Genomic DNA, 24,777 nt, shown 5'->3' on the forward strand with positions numbered 1-24,777 from the left:
TACTTATAAGTAGGATAAAAAGCATAAAGATATACTCGACTGAATATATTGATATTTTCTTAATTAGTAAATCTTTTATTGTTCATTTAATGACCACCATGGACTAACAAGATTGTACTATCACCTCTACTAAATGCGACACCATTCGAAAGAAGAAGGCATTCATGCTCTTGCCAAACTACGGTCCTCGTTAAAGTTAAATATCATATAATCAAGAAATAATTGAATTACGCTAACACGCTAACCATGGAAAGGATTTACTTTGTACACTTTGTTTTATTAACCATTGTCATTAAACTTTCATCCTTAACCGCACGCGCGTCGAGGCCCATCAGAGATCTAGCTGGCTGGCGCTCTGGTTCCACCTCGTGCGACATTAGTTTCCTCTCAGCCTCGGCATGGCATATTTAATCAGCTTTAAATCCCGCCTCTGACAAGAAATGATACCGATAACACCTTTTCATCACAAGGACCCGTAGTGAGCAACTGGAAAGATTTAATGAGCAGAAAATTGATTGATAATTTCCCACGCATGCGCGCCTACGTCTGTCTTCTCGCCGTGTTAGCATAACAGGTCTGTGATTGGTTAAAGTATGGATGTATCGAATGTGAATTTATAAAAATACAGTATGGCTATGCTAACAAATTTAAACAAGCTCGAATCGCTAGAGAAGAAGACATAAAGAAATGGATGTGTCGACTTTACAGCCCAACTATTATCCCTCTATTGAACAGATCACAGACTTTCAAAAGTAAGTGTCATACTTTGTAATAAATTCTTTTTTTAATAGATATAATAATATGTACCCGCTTGACATTGAATAACATTCAAGTTGGATACCCGACAAGTCATTTAAAATACTTCAAACGAAAGTGTCATGTCATAAGATATTCGTTTTTACGATCATTGCATTGTATGCCAACTTAGCATTAAATAACATTTAAGTTTGATACATCACTAGTCATTTGAAATATATTTGAAGTAAATGTCATATTTTTGTTTATTGACAATACCATATTTATTGCACAACATGTACTCTGTACCTTATATTCCAGTATTACACTTCTTAATTAAGATTTCGAAATCGTACCATCATGTATCCCCTAGATATATATTAACAATAAGATCTGTGTTATTAAAACCTATATCTATGCTTTGAACCTAGCGTAAACTGATCAGTTTCCCGTAGCTTTTGCTTTGAAGACATCCGTTAGAATTCGACGATAATATGTGGGAAATATTTTTAAATGAATATATCGGATGATGTGTTTTTCATACCAGGAATCAACATGATATTTAAGTGTTTTTGTGTTTTTTTTTTAAACAAAACCTCCATTTTGCACAAACTGATATCACTGTGTGTTACATTTCATTGAACAAATACTTTCATATCAAGGTATTTTATTTGATTCGAAGACATAATCTCGATGCCTTTGACGTATTGGTACTATTGGTAATACATGTATATCTCAATAATTTACAAGTGATGCTCAGATAATGCCCTAATCGTTTTACATATTCCTTTTGATAAGCCATACAATAATCTTAAAGGTATCTTTTTATTTCCCTGAAAACATATTTATCATCTGTTACTGATTTTACTGCTGTTAAAGCACCTTCAGAAAATCGCAGCGAACACCTTCTGTGCGTAATTACAAAGTGCATTATGTTAACCAATGCAGAAAGTTGAATTCACTGAAGCGAAACTTATATTAAGGAGCTTGATCAGACAATCATACATTCTTTGGTGCGTAAAGATTGATTATTAAAGTTAAAAAACTGATTTTAATCATCCTAGCATTGCAAAATTTAAGAAATTCTTATACATAGTGAGCGTAAGAGAAATTAAGGCTTGCCGTATGTTATTACAGGCTTGAGACATCCACCTTAAAAATGTTAGATACTGCAGTTATTGTTTGACAAAAACTATAAAATTATGGGTCGTTAATAAATGCACAGCTTTGCTTTTGTTCACCATTACGTAAGGAGGAACATGTGTAATGCAGCACCGGGTCAGATGTACGGAAATAAGTGTTGCACGAGTGCATGTGAATATAAATTATTAAATAGGGGATGAGATAGAGAGAGAGAGGGAAAGAGATAGAGAGAGATATTTTAGATTTTTTTAATGTGAATTCCTTCGGTGGATTAATGATTGTGAAGCATACACGAACGATTCTAATTCATATCAAGTGAACGGGATAGAGATTATTTTATAATAGTATGTTACTTTCTTATTTATTTACTTAATGTAATTATCTTATTAATTTGAAAACATACACAAAGATATATGCCAACAATGTATATTAATGATATGTATCACGCGGAATGCACATAAATCCAGCTAACAATGACATTGTTATAATGTTAACATACAAATTAAATAAAGTATTATAATCTCTATAATTTTCAACTCTCTTTGAGAGTAAATATTCTAAATAATAATGCATCTCCGAATACAATTACTACAGCATTAGTTCTAATGATTATCAATTTACAAATGAAAAGAAAAATAATTAAATATCAAATAGTGATTTTTTTAATCAAACACATGTTAAACTTATTGGATATAAATGGTAAAAGCACACACCTGATATTATATGTTTCCTTTGGAACAGGTATATACAAAAATACCATCTCATAATCTATAAATTGTGGACTATCTTATTTAAATCAAATATGGCTTAAGAGGCATTTCAATGCTTGCATCCATCATATTACATGTAAATTACATAGTACATGAATCATAACGGGGCATTTTTAGGATATATTCACTTCAAAACCCGAAAACGAATACCTTACAATTACATTAAAATATACTCTCAAAGTACTGTGAAAAGATAAGTTAATCTATGATAGATATGATGTAGAGATATATTGAGCGAAATATCACATGTTTATCACACATTTAATAATTCTCCACAGGCAGTTTCATAAGCGTTCACTACTGTTCGATACCTTTTGAACTCTATTGATAAAAACTATTGAAATTGAAAAATGCTCAGGGTTTCAGTTTTTTTTGTATTTTATTATGTTAAATTCAGCCATATTGCTTTAATAAAATTATGAATAATTTGAAAAGATAACAAAATGTAATTTAATAATATAAATAATGTTTTATGCAATTGAAATGCCATTTATTTAATGGCAATATGTATATATACTAGCAATATAGATTTAAAAAACCTTATTCATTAAAAAAAGTGTATTATACACTTTCACTTAGATTTATGTAAGTGCACAATACAATTTATAAATATTGTAAAAAGGAAGTCTAAATTAATATTTCGTTGACGCCAAAGTGTAATTATTATAGAAAATGATCCGATTATAACTTTACAGTATTACTTTACAAATGTATTGATATAAGATAGGATATATATTTGTTGACAACCATTATCAATAAGCGTATCCATAGAGCGTCTGTTGTCGATAATTTAGCATAAGATTGACAAGTTATATCAACATGAAATAATTTCCTTACGAATATACTAATAAATAGACTACAGTAAATACTATATATCAAAGAAAACAATTTCAATACCAATATCTTGGTAATCAAATTACTTGAATCATGCCAATTGACCAACATTTTGGATAGTTTATATATCATTTAATGTATATTGATTGTTTGGACCTTAGACGATTATTTTAATTTTTGGCCCGGAGCTATGCTACCGTTGAAACAGCTGGATAAAGTGGTTAAAATGCCGTATTTATCATCGTATTCATATCAAATTGTCTCATTTTACACGTGTATGTTTTAAAATGTCTTATTTATCCTACTTAAACGTAGCTCTATTAATATCATTATCTCCAATATACATAAATAACCATCCATATTCATAAATTTTTAAAAAGATAATTAAAATTATTAATGCTATCGATACCTATACGGACCGACACTAATCTATATAAAGTAGCGTGGAAATGATAAAAATCTTTGACAGGGATGACAATAACACATTCGGTTCGATGCCTACACAACAATAAGCATACGTACTTTATTCTTATTCTCATTAATAAAGACGTGGCAGGCTATGTGTGATATAAAGTTACTATATTATTGCCATTATACACAGTACGGCCATTAAAAAAAAACTCCGTTTTTTTCTATATTTCTTTTTCTGATCTCTAACATGAGGCGAAAACCAGTATGAAATAGCACCTTCATAATATACGTCTACGGACGAAGATGTTAATTCTGTAGTTCGATGTTAAAAAAAAAACCACCCAGATTTTATTACAATTATTAGGGACATCAATTTCAAGCTAGTGCAAAACACATCTAAAATTTGATTTGATATTTTTTAATACGATCTATGAGTAAGACTGTGACATGGTAAACATATAAAATTACATTCATATTAGGATGGCTACCGACGGCTGTAAAAAATGAACGAACAAAGTTTATCATACAAATGTATTATAAAGTAAGGATATATTTCTTCAATTTCAAATTTGAGTTTAAGCGATGTCTTTTGTAAACTCTAAAACGGCAAAAAGACAATATGTTTAAATCAAGAGATTTCTAAATAATTATGAATTGATAATTATGGTGTAAAATAATAATTGTTAGACAATTTATGTTTTATATAAAGGGAACGGTTAAGATTTTAAGATTTAAAACGTTTTCACCAAATCCCTTCGTAACATTGTTTTTATTTGTTTGATATGCTTGAATGTAATTTAGTTTCAGTAGTTCCGACGTCGTTAGTAACGCATAATAACGTAATTACTTTAAACAAATGCTTATATATAGTTAAACAAATATTTTCATTTGTCTAATGAAAAATGTCTTATACAATTTAGTTTTCAAAATGTTGATTTTAAATGTAAATTACATGATCGCACTGCTATTTGTATACATTTTTATCTAGCTATTGAACTTGTGATAAATGTAATTGACTCTGAAAATTAAAAAAAAATCAGCTCAATGAAGTATCTTGTAAGATATACTACAGACTAGATATTCTGTTGGCATCAGGGTTTTTTTTCAAATGTTTTTTAGTTTCATATACATATACATGTATAATGATGATATTTATTTTTGTTAAAGATGCTCCACCGCCGACAGAGCATAAATGATATTCACCATTTGAACACTAATTGGTGTTTAATCGTGTATAGATATGCCTAATTAACACAAAAATAACATAAAATATTTTATTTCACCTTTGGTGCATGCGTAATCATTACTTCATTCCATATAGGATATAGTACAACTGATTTTTTTCGGGATGCAATTAATTATTTTTTCATATTTTTAACTTGAAGTAAAATGAGTAGCTCAAACTTTTCAATGGTAGTAATGGTGTAAAGTAAGTAACTTTTGTAACTGAAGAAAAATACTTATTCGTCTGCTCCTGTTTTTGATGGTGAAAAAATACCATTTGTCAGCGGTGGAGCATCAACCAATTTATTGAATTAATTTAAAGATGGCCTTGTTATTTGGATAACAATAAACCAACGATAAATCCATGTGCTGTGAAGCGTTTTTGTCTGATGTCATTCAATTGTTTGAGCTAATGTTTGGTAGTATATTTACTAATTACAAAATGTTAATAACTATGGCTATTTACCAGATAAAACTAATTAGGATTAAAGTCTGTATTATCCGTAAAAGATTACAGGATGATATATAAATGTATTTACTATATCCGTTAGGAACTGAACTCGAGACCTCTGTCTAACTAGTCTAGCTATTAACTTGTTGTGTCTAAGAAAAGTTCTCATTTGCCAAGATTTACATAACGGCTTGTAGTCTATATTGTTCTACATTATAACAGAGGAATAGGACCATACCATGTCCCATGTATTTGAAATAATTTTGTTAAATATATGTTATTGATTTCAAATTCGTAAAACGAAATTCCAATTTTTTTAAATGTGTAATAATGTCACTTTCATCACTACATTAATTTGAGGGTTAATGGTATGCAGGTAGGAATGTGCAATTGAATTCGATTAACAAAGGTAAAAAAACCTTGTGAGTGAAAGCAATTTACGTAGGGCGCACTTTGCGTTCATAATGTTGATAAACGAGTAACAGTAACATCTCGAAACATAGAGGAAATACAACCAATGAATTAAACAACAGTTTGATTCTCCATAAAAGAAATGTTCGCGTTTGTTGACATCAATCGAGCGTTAACAAAAAGGAGAGGAAGGGTAGGATATATATTATTTACAAAATATAAAAAATGAAGTTAGAAGTTCTGGCGGAGAGCACATTGAGATAGTACCAGCTACATTATCAGTGAAGACCTCTCCTGGGGTTTTAACAGAGATGAATGATAATTAGCAAAACGTTGTTAATTATTCATGAGTACGCTGTGCAAGGCGATAGATAACCTGTCGCGTGCGTGGCGCGTGTACCCCAGGAGACCGGTAATAATAATCATAACAGATACAGAAAACGGTTACCTTTTATAGGAGGGACAGATATTTATCCTGAGCTAAGGATTTATCGGCTACGGTATCAAAGTACGCGTCATAAAATGAGCGATACCAACATCAAAAATCTGTACATCATGGAGAAAATAAAACCAGCATAAAGCTAATAGGGGTGTTTACGTATCTAGAGCTGCCGGAAATAACTTTCAAATCTCTCACAAAAATGACGCATATTTTGTTAAACATTACAAACATTATTTTGAATAAGGTATGAATTATTTGAATGTGTAAAAAGATTAAAAAAAATAACAACATAATAAATTGTATTTTACCATCTGATACCGTAAAGCCATGTATTTTCGCGGGGATGATATTTTAGCGATATCTCGGGTCATTGACGTAATCGTCAAATTTTGATCTATGAAATACTGAGAAATGGCTGATATAATGCTTAGTGCCAGATTGCAATAATTCAAAACCGCTTAAATAACCCGTAATACGGTATCAATGTATATTAGCGTGTTGGTTTAATAATTTTTTACTGAAAATTAAAGTGAACAGTCGGGCAAGGATTGCTAAAGTCGGTAAAAAATGTGGGAATGTATCCAGTATAATTTTTAGACTGGTTTTCTTTGCCCGAATACTCACTTTAAACATTTTTGTTGAGGCTAGATTTCACTTTTTTTCTTGCAATACCATATCTAAAGTAAATATAAACTCATATGGTTTTAATGTTTCAATATTTCGCGACGTCCAATACAGAATATATTCAAGGTTAACTTTTGCGCTTAGGAACGTCATTGAAATTATAAATATTTTACACATTCTACTTCGTTCATTTAATTTAACACGCAAATAAAGCGATTATACGCCATCCGCAAAATTTATACTGCATTACAGTATACCATAAAGAGTACCGAGGTTACATGACATATAGAAAACCAGACAGCTAAGTACATCATGAGCGATCACCTAAAATAAAAAACCTAAGCACTAAGGGAAAAGACAATATGACTAGCGTACGCTCTGAATGTCTCGATTACTTTTGATAGGATATCATAAAACAAGTCAATCTGACCGACACTAAAAAGGCAGAGAAAGACAGGCCTTTTCATAATTAAAGTGTCGCACTATATTATCTATCACGTATACAGCCTTTTTACCGCTATATCTCCGTCATCTTCCGCGACTCCATTAAGTAACTTATTGTCTGATTGGTTAATGAGGTGTGGCTGGGTACAGATATAGTCACATGGGTACTGTAGCTGATAAACATTATGAAAAGTTGAGTGATTTGTGCGATTACTGGTTTATTTTTACTAGTACCTTGTGTGATACTAAACGAATGCTGTTTTTGAATTATCACAGTATCACTTGTTACATGTATTAGATTTGTTGTGATTAATGTATTCAACTTTTAAAACATGTCTATTTACTGTGTTCCGTCTTGCATATCACAGAGTTAACTCCCTTACGGGTAGGTATCGATTGTTACGTCATTGTTTTCTGAACGCAATTCATGTTGTTTTCTCCGAAAAAAAATGACATTACACTCGCAAACAGATGACGTCACAATCAATACTTACCCGCAAGGGCAGATAACTATGCAATATGCAAATACAGAATAGCGGTTCATCGACTCCTAGAAATCTTAAATATGTTAATGAATTTCTTAACATTTCTCGAAAATTCGCTGATTTTATTGAAAACTCGAATATCGAAAAAAAACAAAGCACTCGCGACATTTAGATGTAATACAGATAATGGGCAAAATTTCTTTGAAAGGATAAAAATATATCGCAATCCTTACGTTTGGTAATAACTTGTGATATATATTATGTGTTATTAAATTCTCGTTTTAAACGTATCGCAATCTTCTTATTTTTTTCGTTTAAATATCAACACTTGAATTTTCGGATTTTGTTTATAAAAACGTCCATGATATTTCATAATTTTATTTTAAAATAAAATAATGCATGCGTTCTTCAGCACATGTAATTATAATATATTACGAAGAAAAAGGGAATCAACGCATTTATTACGTCAAAAATGTCAACTCCTGCCTACACTATATATATGCCGTACAGTGATATTACCCTAGTCAGGATAAATATTCGATTACTATGGATTTCTATGCAAGAGATCTAAATACGAAGACACCACGTTAATTATTAACAATGGAAGGGTGTTTCTGATTCGGCTACACAACCATGGCCTTTACAAGGCAATAAAATGATGTGTCGCATCTTTCATGTTACTGTCCCGGGCTAAATGTCCCGATATGGTCGGTGATAAACTGGGTCCGGATGTGTAAGCATTGGAATTATGATGATACACCTGAATGCTATATGACCCTACGTGTAGAAATATACAGCGCATTACAACTGAAACACTGACAATAAATTCAGCTACGATAACGATCACATACAGCACTAATTCTACAGTGAATTATTCATAAATATTCTAGTTTTATTGTTTAAAGATGTGAAGTACAAGTTCGAATCAATTATGTTATCGCGGGGCTCTTGTAACAATTCTTGAATGATTTAGATATTAAAATAAAGCATCTATCTCACTAGTGTTAGTATTGTGCGTGCTTGTCTGCCAATTCAACCGTAACCGCAGTCGTCACACACCATCTGCTTCGCTAAATATAACAAAGCTTAATAACTAAATAAATGCCCTAATTGAGTACGACATTGCTATTTTATATCAACAATTGTCAGGATTTCTCAATTAATCGGACATTATAGACACAGGGTTAATTATTCGTGAGTGTATCAGTTTGAAGCTATAAAATTACATCTGGCCAATGAGTTGTTTTATTTACCAATTGTTCAATTATGCCATATATGGAAATATTATAAGGTGAGGCAATGCCGGAAAAAGAACAGAAAACTCGTAGACCAAAAGTAACTGCTTACAATATATCTGAAACTCGTAACTTAGGAGGGGAGGGTTGTAGTTGAGCTGATGGCAGAATATTAGCTCTTTTCAAGAAAACTTTTTTTTATCAGTTAAATTTTGTTGAAATTAAACTGCAGACATCAGTCATCTTTACCGTTGACCTTCATGAAACCAGTAGCAATGGCATTTATTAACCGTTTACATGTAACGTATAAACACTTGTTTGTTTAAGATACATATTTTCGATGATGCATTTATACTTTATTTCGATATATGTATTGATATTTTGAGATGTCCTTGATGTTTTGGTCATATTTTGCATTTCGGGAGCATTTCAATGTTAAAACTCACATTGCGGAATTTCTTGTAAGCCTTGTTTGATGGAAAGAAATAGGCCCATGGTTAATTAAACATTGCTTATTTTCATCTATCAAATAAGTCAGAATATCTAAAAATGTTTTTCGTAAAAGAATTGTATTTATTTCTACCTCCGTTGCATAATTCATTTATAATGTCGTAGCTGTTATAAACATATACAACTGGACAACGTAGCACAAAGAAAAAACATTCTAAGAATAAATCATAAATCATAAATGCATAAAATCGTTACGATTGGTGACATTGTATGCACATACCCTATGCATTAAAATGCTTCGAAACGAAAAAACGAAAAAAAAAAAAAAAAAAAAAAAAAACCAAACGAACGTGTTTGTGTTCATGTACTGTAAATGTACATATGTTAGCATTTATCATATTTAAGCATAATGATCCGTTTGTCCAAAGGCTGGTTAGCTTGAGTGAATTTTAGTGAAATTTTCTTTTCTCATTTGCTGCAAAATCTGTAATCATATTTTCATTAAAATCAGTACATGGGTAAAGAATAGAGTTCATACGAATCTTGTCAAATTTTGTAAAGATTGAATCACAAGAAATGATTTTACCTTGATTTCAAAATTGCCGTTGAAGTGCGTTAAGCTAATCACCTGTTGAACAATGGGACTAATGCTCACCAATGCATCATTGCATGAACGCGCCCGAAAAGATATTTGCGGTAAAATTAAATTTCGCCAAAATAAGTAAGTTAACAATATCCTGTAAATGAATATAATAAATGAATATCTATTTAGGTATTGGAAAATCTCTACGTCCAGGTAACAGGTTTAACAAATGACATTGTTTTATTGCAGTGCATTTTTCCAGTCCCCCATGGGACACATCGGTATGGAGTGTATGCCCCAGTACCGTCCACCCGTAATGAACTGTAAGGCCCTGTCGGACATCTCCAACAGAATCTACCCATCAGCTTCATCACAACAACGTCCCGCAGGCTTTTACTTCACACAAGAAGATCTAGACTTCGTCTTGTTTGGTTATTATCCGATAAACACCTGTAATGGCACACCTGCACATGCGCTAAGCGGACTTAAAGTGGGAGAGATTAGTCATGGTAAGTAAAAAAAAGTTACCTGATTAGTGTCACGGTTATGAAATTTTCGTGTGGCGATCACATGACCACAAACATGATTACTTTCCATTAAATAACGACTAAAAAGTTGGAAAAGATGGTTTATTGTAATAGCTAAAACTTAGTTTCCTCGATTAGGTAGAAATTCGCCAAATATTTGACCAAAAAATAACAAGCGATACGGAAAACGTAAAATGAAATGAGTGCCGAAGGAATAAAGCTGGATAAGCAGTGTCCAATACTTTGGACAAAGTTGGTGTCATTACATGTATATTACATGTATATAATTATTATGTTACATTTCAAATAATATATCTGCTACTATATGTTAACGTTGAACATTCAGACATTTATTTGTACACGACATGATCGAGTGAAGTGACCAATATATAAAAAGAAACAAAAATTGAAGGCTAATGTTTTTATATTTAGTTTACACTTTTTCTATTAGATGAAATATGTTCAATGGCGATGCTAACATTATCAAAATGTAATTGTTGTGTTTAAAATAACGTCCTATATTTGACATTCGACATTTTGTTTGTAAAATGCTTTGAAGCAATGGAAATTTTTGCAAAAAAAAAAAAAAAAAAAAAACAGATATCTTTATCAAATATTAAATATGTTGCATAGAAATGGATTTAATGTTAATTTCCCTGATGCATCATTCAGTCATTTTTAATGAGAATTGGTATCTCACATCGATATCTTCAATGTTCAAGAAAACAAACCCTAATACATATGGTCTTATGTTTAATTCACGTCACTTGATAAAACAATGGAAACATCTCTACATCATTATTTATTTTATAACCTTCTTACAATACAAAATCTGTTTATCAACAATATTCCAATACCTTGTTTCTGGATAATTAATGTACTCTCATATCTAAAGCAAAACATTATAGATAACAGAACTGTTCTCGAAAGCCTTGAGGCTAGTCCGTTACGTCATAAAATATCCTCGCGTGCTTTTATGAATCTCCAAGCAGTGTATTCATAATGTATGACGTCCTTAAAGCTTTTGTTTAGTCTTATGAGGTATAAATTTGTATAATCTGATTATTTTTCGTGGATGATAAAGATGTACTATACCTGCCCTTATGTTAAACCCCGAGAACAATTAGACGCTGTCGATCAGATAGCACGTGGCGCTTGAAATAGTTACTCATATCTTTAAAGTTTGTAAAGGTACTTTTATGAAACAGACTGTAAATTAATAGTTAACAATGTAGATGCCACAAACACGGTGTTGTCAATGGCCTAGATCTGACCAATCACAAACGAGTCTATTGTGATTCTTTTACCTGATGGGGATGTTAAATCACATAATCATGTAAGGCTTATCACATAGAATATTATATTAGGTCAGTGTATGTTAAAAGGTGCATTTTGTCGTTGATGCGATGAACCTATTGCAACGCTCGTTTAAATACAATTACAAATCAATACACAAAATGAGCGATATAATTAAGATATTCGCCATGAAAGTAGTTCCGTGGTAAGTAAATGGTATAACAAATAATATTTATAAGACAATCATAAAAAGAAATTAATTACAATTGAAGTTTACGGGCAATTTTCAAAATGGTTATTATAAACGATAGTCATAAAACTGCTAATTGTACGGAATACGAAGGTAATATGTAGCAACAAAGATAGGATAATTATCTCTTATTCGATTTTATAAAGTTATAATATATTGATAATCCAATTGTATTTGAGATGTTATTCTCTATAAATGATATATCTTATTTATATCTTGTATCGATATACAGGTATTTAATTCACAATTTTCTTAAATCATATATAATATATGCTTATTTTTACATGGAGCCAACACAATGATGCCATATAGACCAAAATGTAATAATGACGTAACTATGACGTCACAATGACCAGAAAGCGGGAATAATCGATGGTTAATTGTATTATATCCACCTCATTTTGGTATCTCGAAATCGACGTTTTCATTTTCATTATTAAAATGAGAAAAATCTACTTGAAACATACACTTTCTATTTCTAGGCATCGAAAGAATCTTATCACAGAATAACGGCATGGCTTCGCCTTTTCCAGTCAGTACGTGGAAATTATCGCGCACGGATCCACCACCTCACGATCTTCCTGAAGGTAAAGTTATCTCTATCCCAGTTTATAAGCCTGATCTCGACTGGGGCTTACGCATGTCGATTTTTTGGAAAAAGATGAGGACCGAGATGTTTAAAATGTTCGATATGCAGGATGATAACGATGTAGTTCTATAGAATATACACGTTCAACTCTTGTGAGAATTCGGTCTGTAGGTTATTATTTAACCTAATTTTAATATATTTTATTTCAGAATTGTGCATTTGTCCAACAACCTTCGCTGGTATCATACACTACGGTGTATTTTCACGCCGTGAAATTCTCACAAAAGGCACGCGATTTGGGCCTTTCAAGGGCAAGGTCGTAAACACTAGTGAGATAAAATCCTTTGATGATAACAGCTATATGTGGGAGGTATGTCTGAATTTATAATTATTGATTCTGATATAGGCCAAATTGTCATAATCACTAATATTTTGAATACACCATATCCTAATAATCACAATAAAAAATGATAATAGATGTTATATCATTCATGTATGCCAGATTTTCTTGTCGTGTATTTCTATAATGGATTTTACCTTAAATTTTCGATTGATAGTAACCTAAAGTCATTCACCCTACATATACTAGCAAATTTTATTTTGTAATAGAAATGTCTACAGCTATACATTTCTATACTGTAAACCAACTTTGTGTGTGTGCTATTTACTTCCGCACGGATTTGGCGATCCAAGTGCAAATGCGAAAACTTATTTTCGCACATTAATATCTACATTATTTATATAATAGAAATCTCCATTCATTTTTTTCGAATTCGTGAATGTTATCTTTGCGAACTTGTTTTGAAATTGAAGAAAATGTTAGTTTATAGTAGTAATGAATTATCTGCAAATAATAAGTTATTGTCAATTGTTCTTCTAAAAAAGGATATAAATAACAAATAACATGTATATAATAATATAATATATACCATAAATATATACTGGTATATAATGCTTCTGTGTGCTTTTATTTATAGATTTTTAAAGGCGGGAAGCTAAGTCACTTTATCGACGGTCGCGGGGCAACAGGAAACTGGATGTCCTACGTCAACTGCGCTCGACATACGGGGGAACAGAATGTCATAGTTGTACAGGAAAACGACAGCATATATTACGAGGTGTACAAAGACATACCGATAGGATCGGAACTGTTGGTTTGGTACAGCGATGTGTACGTTCAGTTTATGGGCATACCAGTGACGATGAAAGAGTCCATCGAAGTCCAAAACGCAACAAAAGGGGAGAAAGAGGGTAAGTTGATGCCTTTTGGAAAATGTTTAGTTCGGTCAAATGGTTAAAGATGCTCCACTGCGGACAAATTGGTTTTTTTTTCCTATCAAAAAACAGGAGCAGACGACTTAGTATTTTTCTCCAGTTGCAAAGGTTACTTACTTTGCACAATCACCACCATTGACAAATTTGAGTTTCTAATTTTACTCCAAGATAAAAATGATAAAAATGATTAATTTCATCACGTGAAAATTTAATTGTCGTTTAGTATTGTTTGTGTTAATTAAACATATATATACACATATCAACACCGATTATTGTTCAAATGATGAGTGTATGCTCTGTCAGCGGTGGAGGATCTTAAAAAATAATTGTAAAATGTTAATATTTCATACATATACATATATCATACTTTTATGGGCTGATATTAGACGAATAGCATATATCTTCAAATTATTTTGATGTTATCATCGAACGAATGTGTTTCAGTGCGCATAATAGCACAAGCGAAAAACAATTATAATTATAGAATGGCAAAATGTTCTTAAAGTTCATGCATTTCTATCAAACACGGTCGATACTGGTTATTTGCTTCCTAAATCACGCTACTGATAATCATCTGAAGCCTTGTAGTCTTTTTAAATGAGATTAAAGAATCATTCATAAAAAACCTCTTTTCCGATATATAAACACATCGCCATAATAATATCTATATTCCAGAACAAGTTGATAAAATATTATCCTAAAACTTTAAAGGACTTCTTTCACGAATAATGGAAATTTGCCCACGAACCAATTTTATTAAAACTAAATGTTACATGTAGCAACATTAAAGCAAACCCTTGAAATACGCTTAAAAAATTCAAAAGGTCCCAGGGGCCTGTGCTGTGGCCAAATTAATGTTGTCCAGTATAGGTGTATGACAGGGTTCCCTTTTTGATCCAAAAAATTATCAAAATAATGTTTTATGTCATAAAACTGTATTATTTTCTGAAGAGTATAAATAATTACATATAATGATCACAAATATGTAGACAAAATGGGACAAATAAAATTTTGGCTAAATTTTAAAGATCGAAAATATCGAAATTTGGGAAATTATTTTCGGCCATGTCAATTATTAACAATGGTGATTCACCAACTTCCAGTTTGAGTGTACCAAAAATATTTTCTAAAAAGTTATCTCATTACCTGAAGTAAATATTGTGAAAATTTCAGAAAAATTGTGGACCGGTAAATTTGTCGTTTAAAGGTCTTAATGAGGCAAGGTCTATTTTTAGCAGTATTACACCGTGGTTGCACCACGGCCCTTTTCAATCATAAAATTGAGAAAACAAAGAAACTAATTTCTTAATCTTATTTAATACTCATTAGTTACATTAAATTTAAATCAATATATGATTTTATAACCTATATATTGTAGAATAATCAAAATATTGAATCACAATAACAAAGTATTTCGGAATATTTAGGGCATTATCATTCACTTTTCAAGCTAGATGATGATTGCAACTGCATTCTCAGAAATATTATTTTTATTTACAGCTGAAATGCATATAAAGTAAAATAATAATAAAATCTAGAAAAAAATGGGTGGGAGTAGATTATTATGTAAGAGAATTAAGTTTTTACCAATTTTCACACATCCCGTATATTAGTGCATATATGTATAATGTTGTTGTTTTTTCAAAATATTGTGCTTTCAAAGTGTTGGCAATGGCATCAAATCACACCATTACAAGTTTTTGTTTAAGAAAACAAAGACAAATTGATATATGATTTTTTTTTCGTTCAAAAATGTATTAATTTTACTATATAAGTATTTCTTAGCAGTTTAATATTTAGATTGTTCAGAACATTTGTGTTCAATCAACTGAAGTTTGAAGATTTCGAGGTTTTTTTTTTAAATTTTCTTTAGAATTTTCATGAATTCCATAAAAGTTAACTAAGAATTTTTTTTTCAGTTAAAAAAATAACAGCATCTTTTATGGTTACTGAAACAGTCAAAAGTTTTTGAGGTCCACAGTTTTATTTTTCATAATTAGCTTTGTGTATCGTAAACACATCATACTATCACTCAAAATGGCATAAGGTTTATCATTTCAGGTAAAAAAATGATTTTATAAGAAATTTGGTTATCACAACATGAATTATACATGTCAGGGGGATCCAAATAAATAAATTTATACGTGACACAAAGCTAAGTAACATAAAGTATATGCAATACACTGCATTTAAATGATTTCCAGTTTGATCAGACACTCTCAATTCCTGTTTGACTGTTTCTCCATTATCTCTGTATGATTAATACCATATCCGCCAATTAAGATGTTTAAAGATGTTTTTGTCCATACGGATTACTTTACAATTACTTATAAAACGCATATAATTCTAAACTCAAAGTCAGTTTATATAGTATTGAATAAAACGGTTTCATCGCCACACACTCTTTACCACGGGGATATACACCATGTTCATGTACTGTGATCGAAGCCTTTCTTTTGTGTCTATTACTCAGTAAAGCTGTTTAATTTTCTAATTATATAATAATACTAACATGGAATTCAAAATATGATTATTGACAATAAAGATAAATCAAGTTTTGATGATCTACTTACAGGTAATGTCTATTTTCATTATTAAAACTGCTACATTCAGTTAGTTATTTTGCAAGATTAAAGAAGTATTTGCCATTAATGTATCTAAATCTGAAATGATACATCAATGAGTTTCCCGAAAAAAAATAAACTTAAAATCTAAAACGATATGTTAAAGTGATGAGATTTACATTTTTTAGCATGAATCAACATAAATGTTAATCAGAAGTGTTAGACCTGCAAATAATTGAACTACTGTAGATTTGTAACATGACCCGTGTAACCTGGTAACTCTTCCCTCTCAAACCACACAGTTACAGAATCCCATTTTAATCACTCTCTTCACTGTAAATATGCTCTATAATTACAAAATAAATCATTAGAACAGGACATATTAATGAAGCTACTTTAAATGCAAAACAGCTTATTGTGGTCATAAAACACCCAAATGTTTTGTAATTTTGATTATGTAAAACTTAATTTTTCTACAAAGTATCACTAAATAAATCAATTTGAAATCATATCAAGCGTTACAGATGAGTATTGGATTATACATTAATGTTGACACCGTTAGATTCGTGATAAATGATCCAAAATAAGCATATTCTGAACATTATGTAACGTTACCAAAAATAGACCATGCTATATTATAACCTTTAAACGACAAATTTACCGGTCCACAATTTTTCTGAAATTTTCATAATATTTACTTCAGGTAATGAGCCAACTTTTTAGTAAATATTTTTTTGTGCACTCAAACTGGAAGTGGGTGAATCACCATTGTTAATAATTGACATGGCCGAAAATAAGACCCAAAATTTCGATATTTTCTGTTTTTAAAATGTAGCCAAAATTTTATTTGTCCCATTTTGCCTACATATTTGTGATCATTATATGTAATTATTTATACTCTTCAGAAAATAATACAGTTTTATGACATAAAACATTATTTTTATACCATTTTGGATCAAAAAGGGAACCCTGTCATACACCTCTACTGGGCAACATTAATTTGGTCATAGCACAGGCCCCTGGGACCTTTTGAATTTTTAAACGTATTTCAAGGGTTTGCATTTATATTGCTACATATTACATGTAATTTCAATAAAATCGGTTCGTGGGCAAAATTCCATTGTTCGTGAAAGAGGTCCTTTGCAGTATATCTTTATAACGTGGAAAACCATTCTGGCCAAAATATAATATTGCACACTCGTCCAAGCTAGAATTGCAAAGTTAAAAGACTTTGAAACATAACATTATCCCCATCTTTATCATGCAAAGGCGTATCTGAGGGGGCATCTTTTGTAATACACATGCCTCTAAATTTCAAGTACATCTGCATTTAAGCACAGTGTCTTTCCCCGCAGCATCTATAAATATTTTACGTTTACGACGCTTGCAGTAAGTTTAATACCACATAGAAAACAAAACCAGGTTAGGATAAAAATCGGATTTTCTGACAATAATCCCTACTCTAGCACTCCCAAACATGTCAACTAGCTACAGTCTTTACGGCATTCAAGTTTCCAAGAATTGCCATGCATCACGGTAACAGTACTAAGCCTGCTGACATGCTTGCTATGAGGATATTGACATATTAGGGTAAATTGTCTCAGATAGTATGGGGACTTGTCCCTGTTGAGACAACCATCGCAAGAATACTCAAGAAAAAACAACTTTTATCCGCAGTATTTTAAAATTTTTGGAGCACGGAAGCGTTAGTTTTAATGACATTTTATAGCTATTTGACAAGCACGTGGTACTAAATTTACTCTATAAAGACATTTAAATGGTATATAGCAACAAGGATGGCGACATGCAGTAATGATCATGTTAGAGGCATGTCACGTGCCTAGTGGAGGTTAATAAAGTCTTTTGGCTGGCTGTATTATATGCACAGTGCTGTAAATCAGAGGATCCTGTTGCCGTATTGTTACACCAATTACTCCACATAGCGCCATGTCGGCCTACTGCACGCCGGTACCGTCTTAATATCTCACCACTAATCCTCATTTTACCGCACCCATTATACGCACATTCCAAACGCTTGGGAGATTCAGATCTCCGTCATGATAGTGTTTGTTTTACGATCATCCCCTTCCCATAAATCCCTTTTCTGATTTAGTACCCCCAACACTCAATCTCCCTCCAATTAGAGACGTTGGAAGTTCCTTAATGAATAGATTTGTTTGCTGGTCGCGTTTATGATGAAGAACGTAAGCGTGCTTAGCAAAGGCTTATCTCCACATAAACAGGAATTACCGTCCGCGTTTCCGTGATGTTTGAAGGAAAAGAACACACACCGGTGATAAAACAAAAAATATCAGATTTAACTCTCCCTATTACAGGCGGGCCTTAAAACTAACTACAAACCCCAATTCCCAACGGAACGTCCAGTTTTTATCCCTGGTAAGAAGTTGACTTTTGTGCCTGTGTTTTCTTGGCTAGATCTAAAATGGCTTTGTCACGACTTCGGAATCCATTAAAGATTCGGGCAATAAAATGCTGCCGTCTTTGACAATGACAGTCATATATTCTCCTTTATGCATCGTTGCCATGTTGGCCTGAACGTTTTGTTTCCCCTCTTTTGTCACAAGTAGTTATTATATTGATGAAATGATGTTGAAAATCATTGGCATTGAGATTAGAACGCTAGAAACGGAATGTTATAAATACAAATGATGCTTGCGCTATTTATTCCGACAAAAACCCCAACTGATTACATTTTCATTTGTTAAACATGTATTTTTTTATTATTGATGAAATGATAATGAAAACCATTGACTGTAAATGTTATGCTTTTTGAAAAGAAGAAAAACTGATCTAATTTAATTTCTTATGAAAGAGGCTTAAAAGTATCTGTAAATATTTCAACAACAATAACACTATACATGTGTATATTTCTAATCACGTAATCTACTGAATATCTAGCTTTCCAACTCACTTCATCATCGTACGAACAATGAGTTTGAGAACTCCATAATTTAATGAAACAATACCAAGTTCAATAATTTTATACCCACATTTTATACTGTAAGCAATTGTTTTTTCGTGTGCGATGAATTTTCGCGTATTTCCAAGGGAAAATTAAACCGCGAAAATAGATCACCACCAAACTGATTGAAACACAATTAAATAATTAGTGTCAAAATAATGAAATAAGTTTGATTATAGTGTCCATTTAAAAATATAATATAAAAAATGACGTTATGGTAAAAGAAATGTTTTCAAAATATTATTGAAGGTAACATTTATTTATGTGATATCATTCTTATGAACATTATATTTCACATCAAAGTGTTCCGTCAGAAACTTGATCAGAATTGAAATCGAACTCAAGTTTTCACTTTTGGTTTGTCTATTTCAGCTGCAGAAGGGTATCAATGTGAACGCTGTGGAAAAGTATTTGCATATAAGTACTACAGAGACAAGCATTTGAAGTATACAAAATGTGTGGACCAGGGCAACCGGAAATATCCCTGTCATCTGTGTACAAGGTAGGTGACCGGAACTCATAATATCCTTGCCATCATTAACAAAAAAAAAAAAAAAAAAATAACAGGAAATGAGCATGGGTCCTCCACATAATAGTTTAATAGTGTTCTATGCTGTGTCAATTGTATGTAAGTTGCAATATTAATGTTATATATATCAATTATAGACCATTGTATCGGTTCATATGGTGTTATATCGCCCTTGGTCATTATTTTAAATTATACATAGGCGATAGAACACTTTATGAACCGAAACAAAAGTTCTTAGTCTTTATATTAGATATGTCGTTTCTTTAACAAATGTCAAAAACAATCTCTTATAAGGATATTAATTATTGAAAAAACATTGGTCGAAGCCACCTTGAAGATGACAGCGTTTGGGCAGTAAAGTTCGCAAAGGATTTTCTAAATATGGAAACATCGAGTCAATATGCTATATTGTATAAGGTAATGAACATAGTTATTTTACCGTGTATCCTGTATTTGCATATTACAGAGTTAGGTGCCCTTGCGGATAGGTATTCATTGTGACGTCATGTGTTTGCGAGCGCAAAAAATCGACGACGTGAATTGCACCTGCGAGCGCAACGTCATACTTTTTGGTGAAATCGACGTGAATTGCACCTGCGAGCGCAACGTCATATTTTTCGGTGAAATCGACGTGAATTGCACCTGCGAGCGCAACGTCATACTTTTCGGTGAAATCGACGTGAATATTGCGCCCACAAAATAATAATGTCACAATGGATACATACCCACAAGGGAAATAACTCTGTATGTTAAGACGGAATAAGTTAATAAGTTCTCATACATTTTGAGAGCAAGTTCAGATAAGAACAAATGTCCTATGTTTTGCACAAATGATACACAACTAGGTATGCAATAGTTTACATTATTTACCTGTCATGTAGATTTTGAAGTAAATACTAACAAAAATGATTAAAATAACATTAAGGATGTACACCTCTGAGAAGTCAAAATTTTCTTGTATTAAACTTTTTTTCTCATATAGATTTTTGGAGTTCATACCATGAAAGAAAATGGAAGAAAAACATATGTCCGTGTGCTCGTTTTTGAGCTATTGTCACTCAAAGATACCATAATGACAAAATAGTGGATTTTATTGGAATTTAGTCGTTTTGACCACATGCACTAGAATTTAAAGCCATAATTCTCTAATGAGGTGTTTGATATGTATGGATGTTTGTAAAATTTATTTTCAAGAAGTCTTCATTAAAAATATACCAGTTATGATTAATAACAGTATTTTTTTTCTCAAAATAAAAACATATGCTACCCCTACCCCTTAATTTTGAGCTCCAAAATGAACCATTTTCAGCCATTTTTGTCAAATTTAACCCTTTATAGAAAAAGTTCTGGTATTAAACTTTTGTCAATAGTTTGCATATCAATAGGGAAAGGGTTGTTCTTTCTAAATCAGGCAGAAAAATGGGGGTTCCGTGTGCTTACTTTTTTGCCCCATTTAAATATTTGTTATTTTTCAATATTTTTGACTAAAAAATAAAAGTGCTCAAATTACCATTAAATGTAGAAATAAAGTGACAAAAGTGTATCATTTCACACATTAATGTTCAATGTTTTAATTAACATGAACCCAGTGAAGATTTACAGCAAAAAATTAACTCGATACAGCTGAAAATGCTGACGAGGTGATGATTTAAGTAAAAACAATTTAAGTAAGGAATGGGAAAACGGTAGCCAAAAAAGACACAATTTCAAAATGGCCGACAAATGGGCCATTTCTTAAAATCGCTGTGTAATAAAATCTACTAAAAAGAGAACTGTAATTTTTTGACAAAATTTGCTACAGATCACATGTTACAGATATTGATAAATCGTATTTGAAAATCTCATAACGTTTTTTATCTATGTCGAAACGAGACTTCAACGGGACTGAAACCACAGAAGAATACATTCTTAAGATAATGTTCTTTCTTACAAATACTTACAACCAACATTCATCACGTAGGCTTACGTGAAGTATATATTTGTATTCTGCAGGTCGTTTGAGAAGAGAGACCGGCTCCGGATCCACATATTACACGTTCATGAAAAACATCGACCTCACAAATGTAGTGTTTGTGGCAAAAGTTTCAGTCAAAGTTCTAGTCTTAATAAACACATGAGGGTAAGTTCTGAAATATATAATTATTTGGTGATATTTTTAATATTAAAATGTAAAATACTGACAATATTTAGTTATAGAAAGAGTTTCAAATTACCCGCATTATTTGAATAAATTACTTACTGTCGTTTAAGCTTAACTTGAATTTTAAAGCACAGAGGATATGAACTGGTGCACTATAACATAACTTAAAGTTTTCTTATGTGTTTTAGTTTTAACGAATTTTTAAAAATTTCAATAACCAAAAGTTTTTCTTCAAAATGCAATATTGAAATTATTAGTAGACATAAACGGGAAAAAATACCCTAAATGTTTTTTTTTTTTTTTTTTTTTTTTTTTTTACATTTTCCCTGATTTTGTGAAACATTGTTTAAACATTTGAGTAAGTTGCTATCAATCCATATCCATTCTGATGTTTCGTAGAAAGAATAAACATTCGTGTAGCTAAATCTCATCTTTCTTTAATTCTCTCATTGATTTCATCATATTATATTCACTTATTTGGGTTGACAGGTCCATAGTGGAGAGCGTCCATACAAATGTGTGTATTGTAGCAAATCTTTTACCGCCAGTAGCATTCTGAGGACACACATACGGCAACACTCCGGAGAAAGACCGTTCAAGGTAAATCTGCAATATATGATATATGATATCTCAGAATCAACACAGGGGTCTGAGAATTAGTTACATATTATATAATCATGGACCCACCAGAGTGCCCTAAGACCATTTTTAGACGTTTTATAGGTCTAGATAAAAAACGATAAAAATCATATTCTACATTGAACTATATACAAGAAGGGTGGAAAGCCTTAGACTCCAAATTCTCAGATCCCTGTGAGAATCACAAGTGACGAAGAAAGATATTTTATAATACGTGCCCGTTTCGGGCCTTGCACTTAAGATCTATAGCAGCCAAATGCCTAGCCAAATATATCTCACAGCTTACACCATTGCACTACATTCATGTCCTCAAAACAGACGTTTATGAGAATTACTTCCCTTCGTTTTAACCCGTCAGTAATTCGTCAATAATAATAATAATAATAATACTGGACGCAGGCATGATGCCTATATATCCAGATCGCTAATCATACTATACATCCCAACTATTAATAAGTTCAGTATTATCTATCTAATGATTAAAGTAGCATTCGGGCTACCCCCAATGCTTATCCAAGCGAGATTCAAATGTTTTTATTGATGGTGACGTAACCACGGCTTCGGAAAGAGAGTTCCAGTGATTGATGATCCTCTCCTTGAATGAATACTTTCTCAAATTTAGACGACTTCGTCGTTTTAACAATGTCAAAAAGTGGCCCCTAGTTCTTTTGTTGTTATTTTGAATTAAAAATCCCTCTACGAAGTGAAACGAATAGATGCCTTAAGAATGAAGGAAGGGGAGTAACTCTGATTGCTCGGAATAGCAAAAGGGCCGTTTGGATGGAAAGTCTGCCTTTAAACGCCGTACTACATTTATAGTTTACCGAATCAGTGATAATCACCACAAAATTAACATTTAGTGAACAGTTTATATTATATTTCAATTTTTTTTTTAGTTTTCCATTTGATAAAATTTCCGTCATAACGCCTCCTTTTGACAAATTTACAGTTATTTTTATCACTTTTTATAGTATGTCTTTTGTCGTATTTTTCAGTGTAAGTTTTGCGGGAAAGCTTTTGCGTCACATGCAGCACATGACAGTCACGTGAGACGGACGCACGTGAAGGAGAAGGCAAACTCATGCAAGCTTTGTAACTTAGAATTCAACAGTCCATACGAACTTAAAAATACACACCAAATCGAAACACGGTAAGTAAATATATATCAAAACTTGATTTTTAAACAATTAAGAACTTCATTCAAATCAATAAATAAAATGCAAAAGCTATAGCAATATGAATTCCAATTAAAATATTTAATTAAGTTATATAAATCATGTTTTAAAAAAACCCAACTATTATTGATGGCATTCTTACTTTGATTACTACCTATCTACTAGAACGAATATACGTACCCGGCCTACTATACCTTTCGGCCGACACCATTTTCTGTCAAAAAAGTCTTTTGAGCTTACCAATCTACGAATATATGTGACAAGTAATGTTCATATTTTTAATTCTATACAGTAAACGGTTTTGATAACACTTAAATATAGATTACATTACGATATTATTTTTTCTCGTTTACAGATAATATATTACCTAGCCTTTGGGTTGCACAGGATGCACATCTTCCAGTCGCGGGGTCCACTCTTCATCAGCTACAAGCTTAAGATACAAACGCTATATACTATAGACTGTACCAATATGTTGAATCAAGTTCCTGGGTACCTAACGCACAGTCAAAGGTTACAGTTCAAATGTCAGATTACTTTGACTGTTTTGATTCTTATCGGCTACAAG

At 31.8% G+C, this 24,777-nt stretch overlaps 1 protein-coding gene across 1 annotated transcript; it reads left to right on the forward strand.

Annotated features, from left to right (window-relative positions):
* Positions 1 to 687: 687 nt before the first annotated feature.
* On the forward strand, positions 688 to 24,568 carry LOC138331113 (PR domain zinc finger protein 14-like). The gene is made up of 10 exons (XM_069278573.1): positions 688 to 752; positions 10,492 to 10,751; positions 12,798 to 12,902; positions 13,114 to 13,274; positions 13,882 to 14,155; positions 20,099 to 20,228; positions 22,248 to 22,374; positions 22,885 to 22,995; positions 24,030 to 24,184; positions 24,565 to 24,568. The coding sequence occupies exons 1-10, from the start codon at positions 688 to 690 to the stop codon at positions 24,566 to 24,568; spliced, it is 1,392 nt and encodes a 463-aa protein (XP_069134674.1).
* Positions 24,569 to 24,777: the final 209 nt, after the last annotated feature.

Source organism: Argopecten irradians, chromosome 9 (genome assembly GCF_041381155.1).
Source record: "Argopecten irradians isolate NY chromosome 9, Ai_NY, whole genome shotgun sequence".
Classification (NCBI taxonomy): Eukaryota; Metazoa; Mollusca; class Bivalvia; order Pectinida; family Pectinidae; genus Argopecten; species Argopecten irradians.

Coding starts and splice junctions, on each gene's coding strand:
- LOC138331113 (XM_069278573.1), top strand. CDS start 688: ATGGATGTGTCGACTTTACAGCCCAACTATTATCCCTCTATTGAACAG. Junction 12,903..13,113: donor ACCTCACGATCTTCCTGAAG/GTAAAGTTATCT, acceptor ATTTTATTTCAG/AATTGTGCATTTGTCCAACA. Junction 14,156..20,098: donor AACAAAAGGGGAGAAAGAGG/GTAAGTTGATGC, acceptor TGTCTATTTCAG/CTGCAGAAGGGTATCAATGT.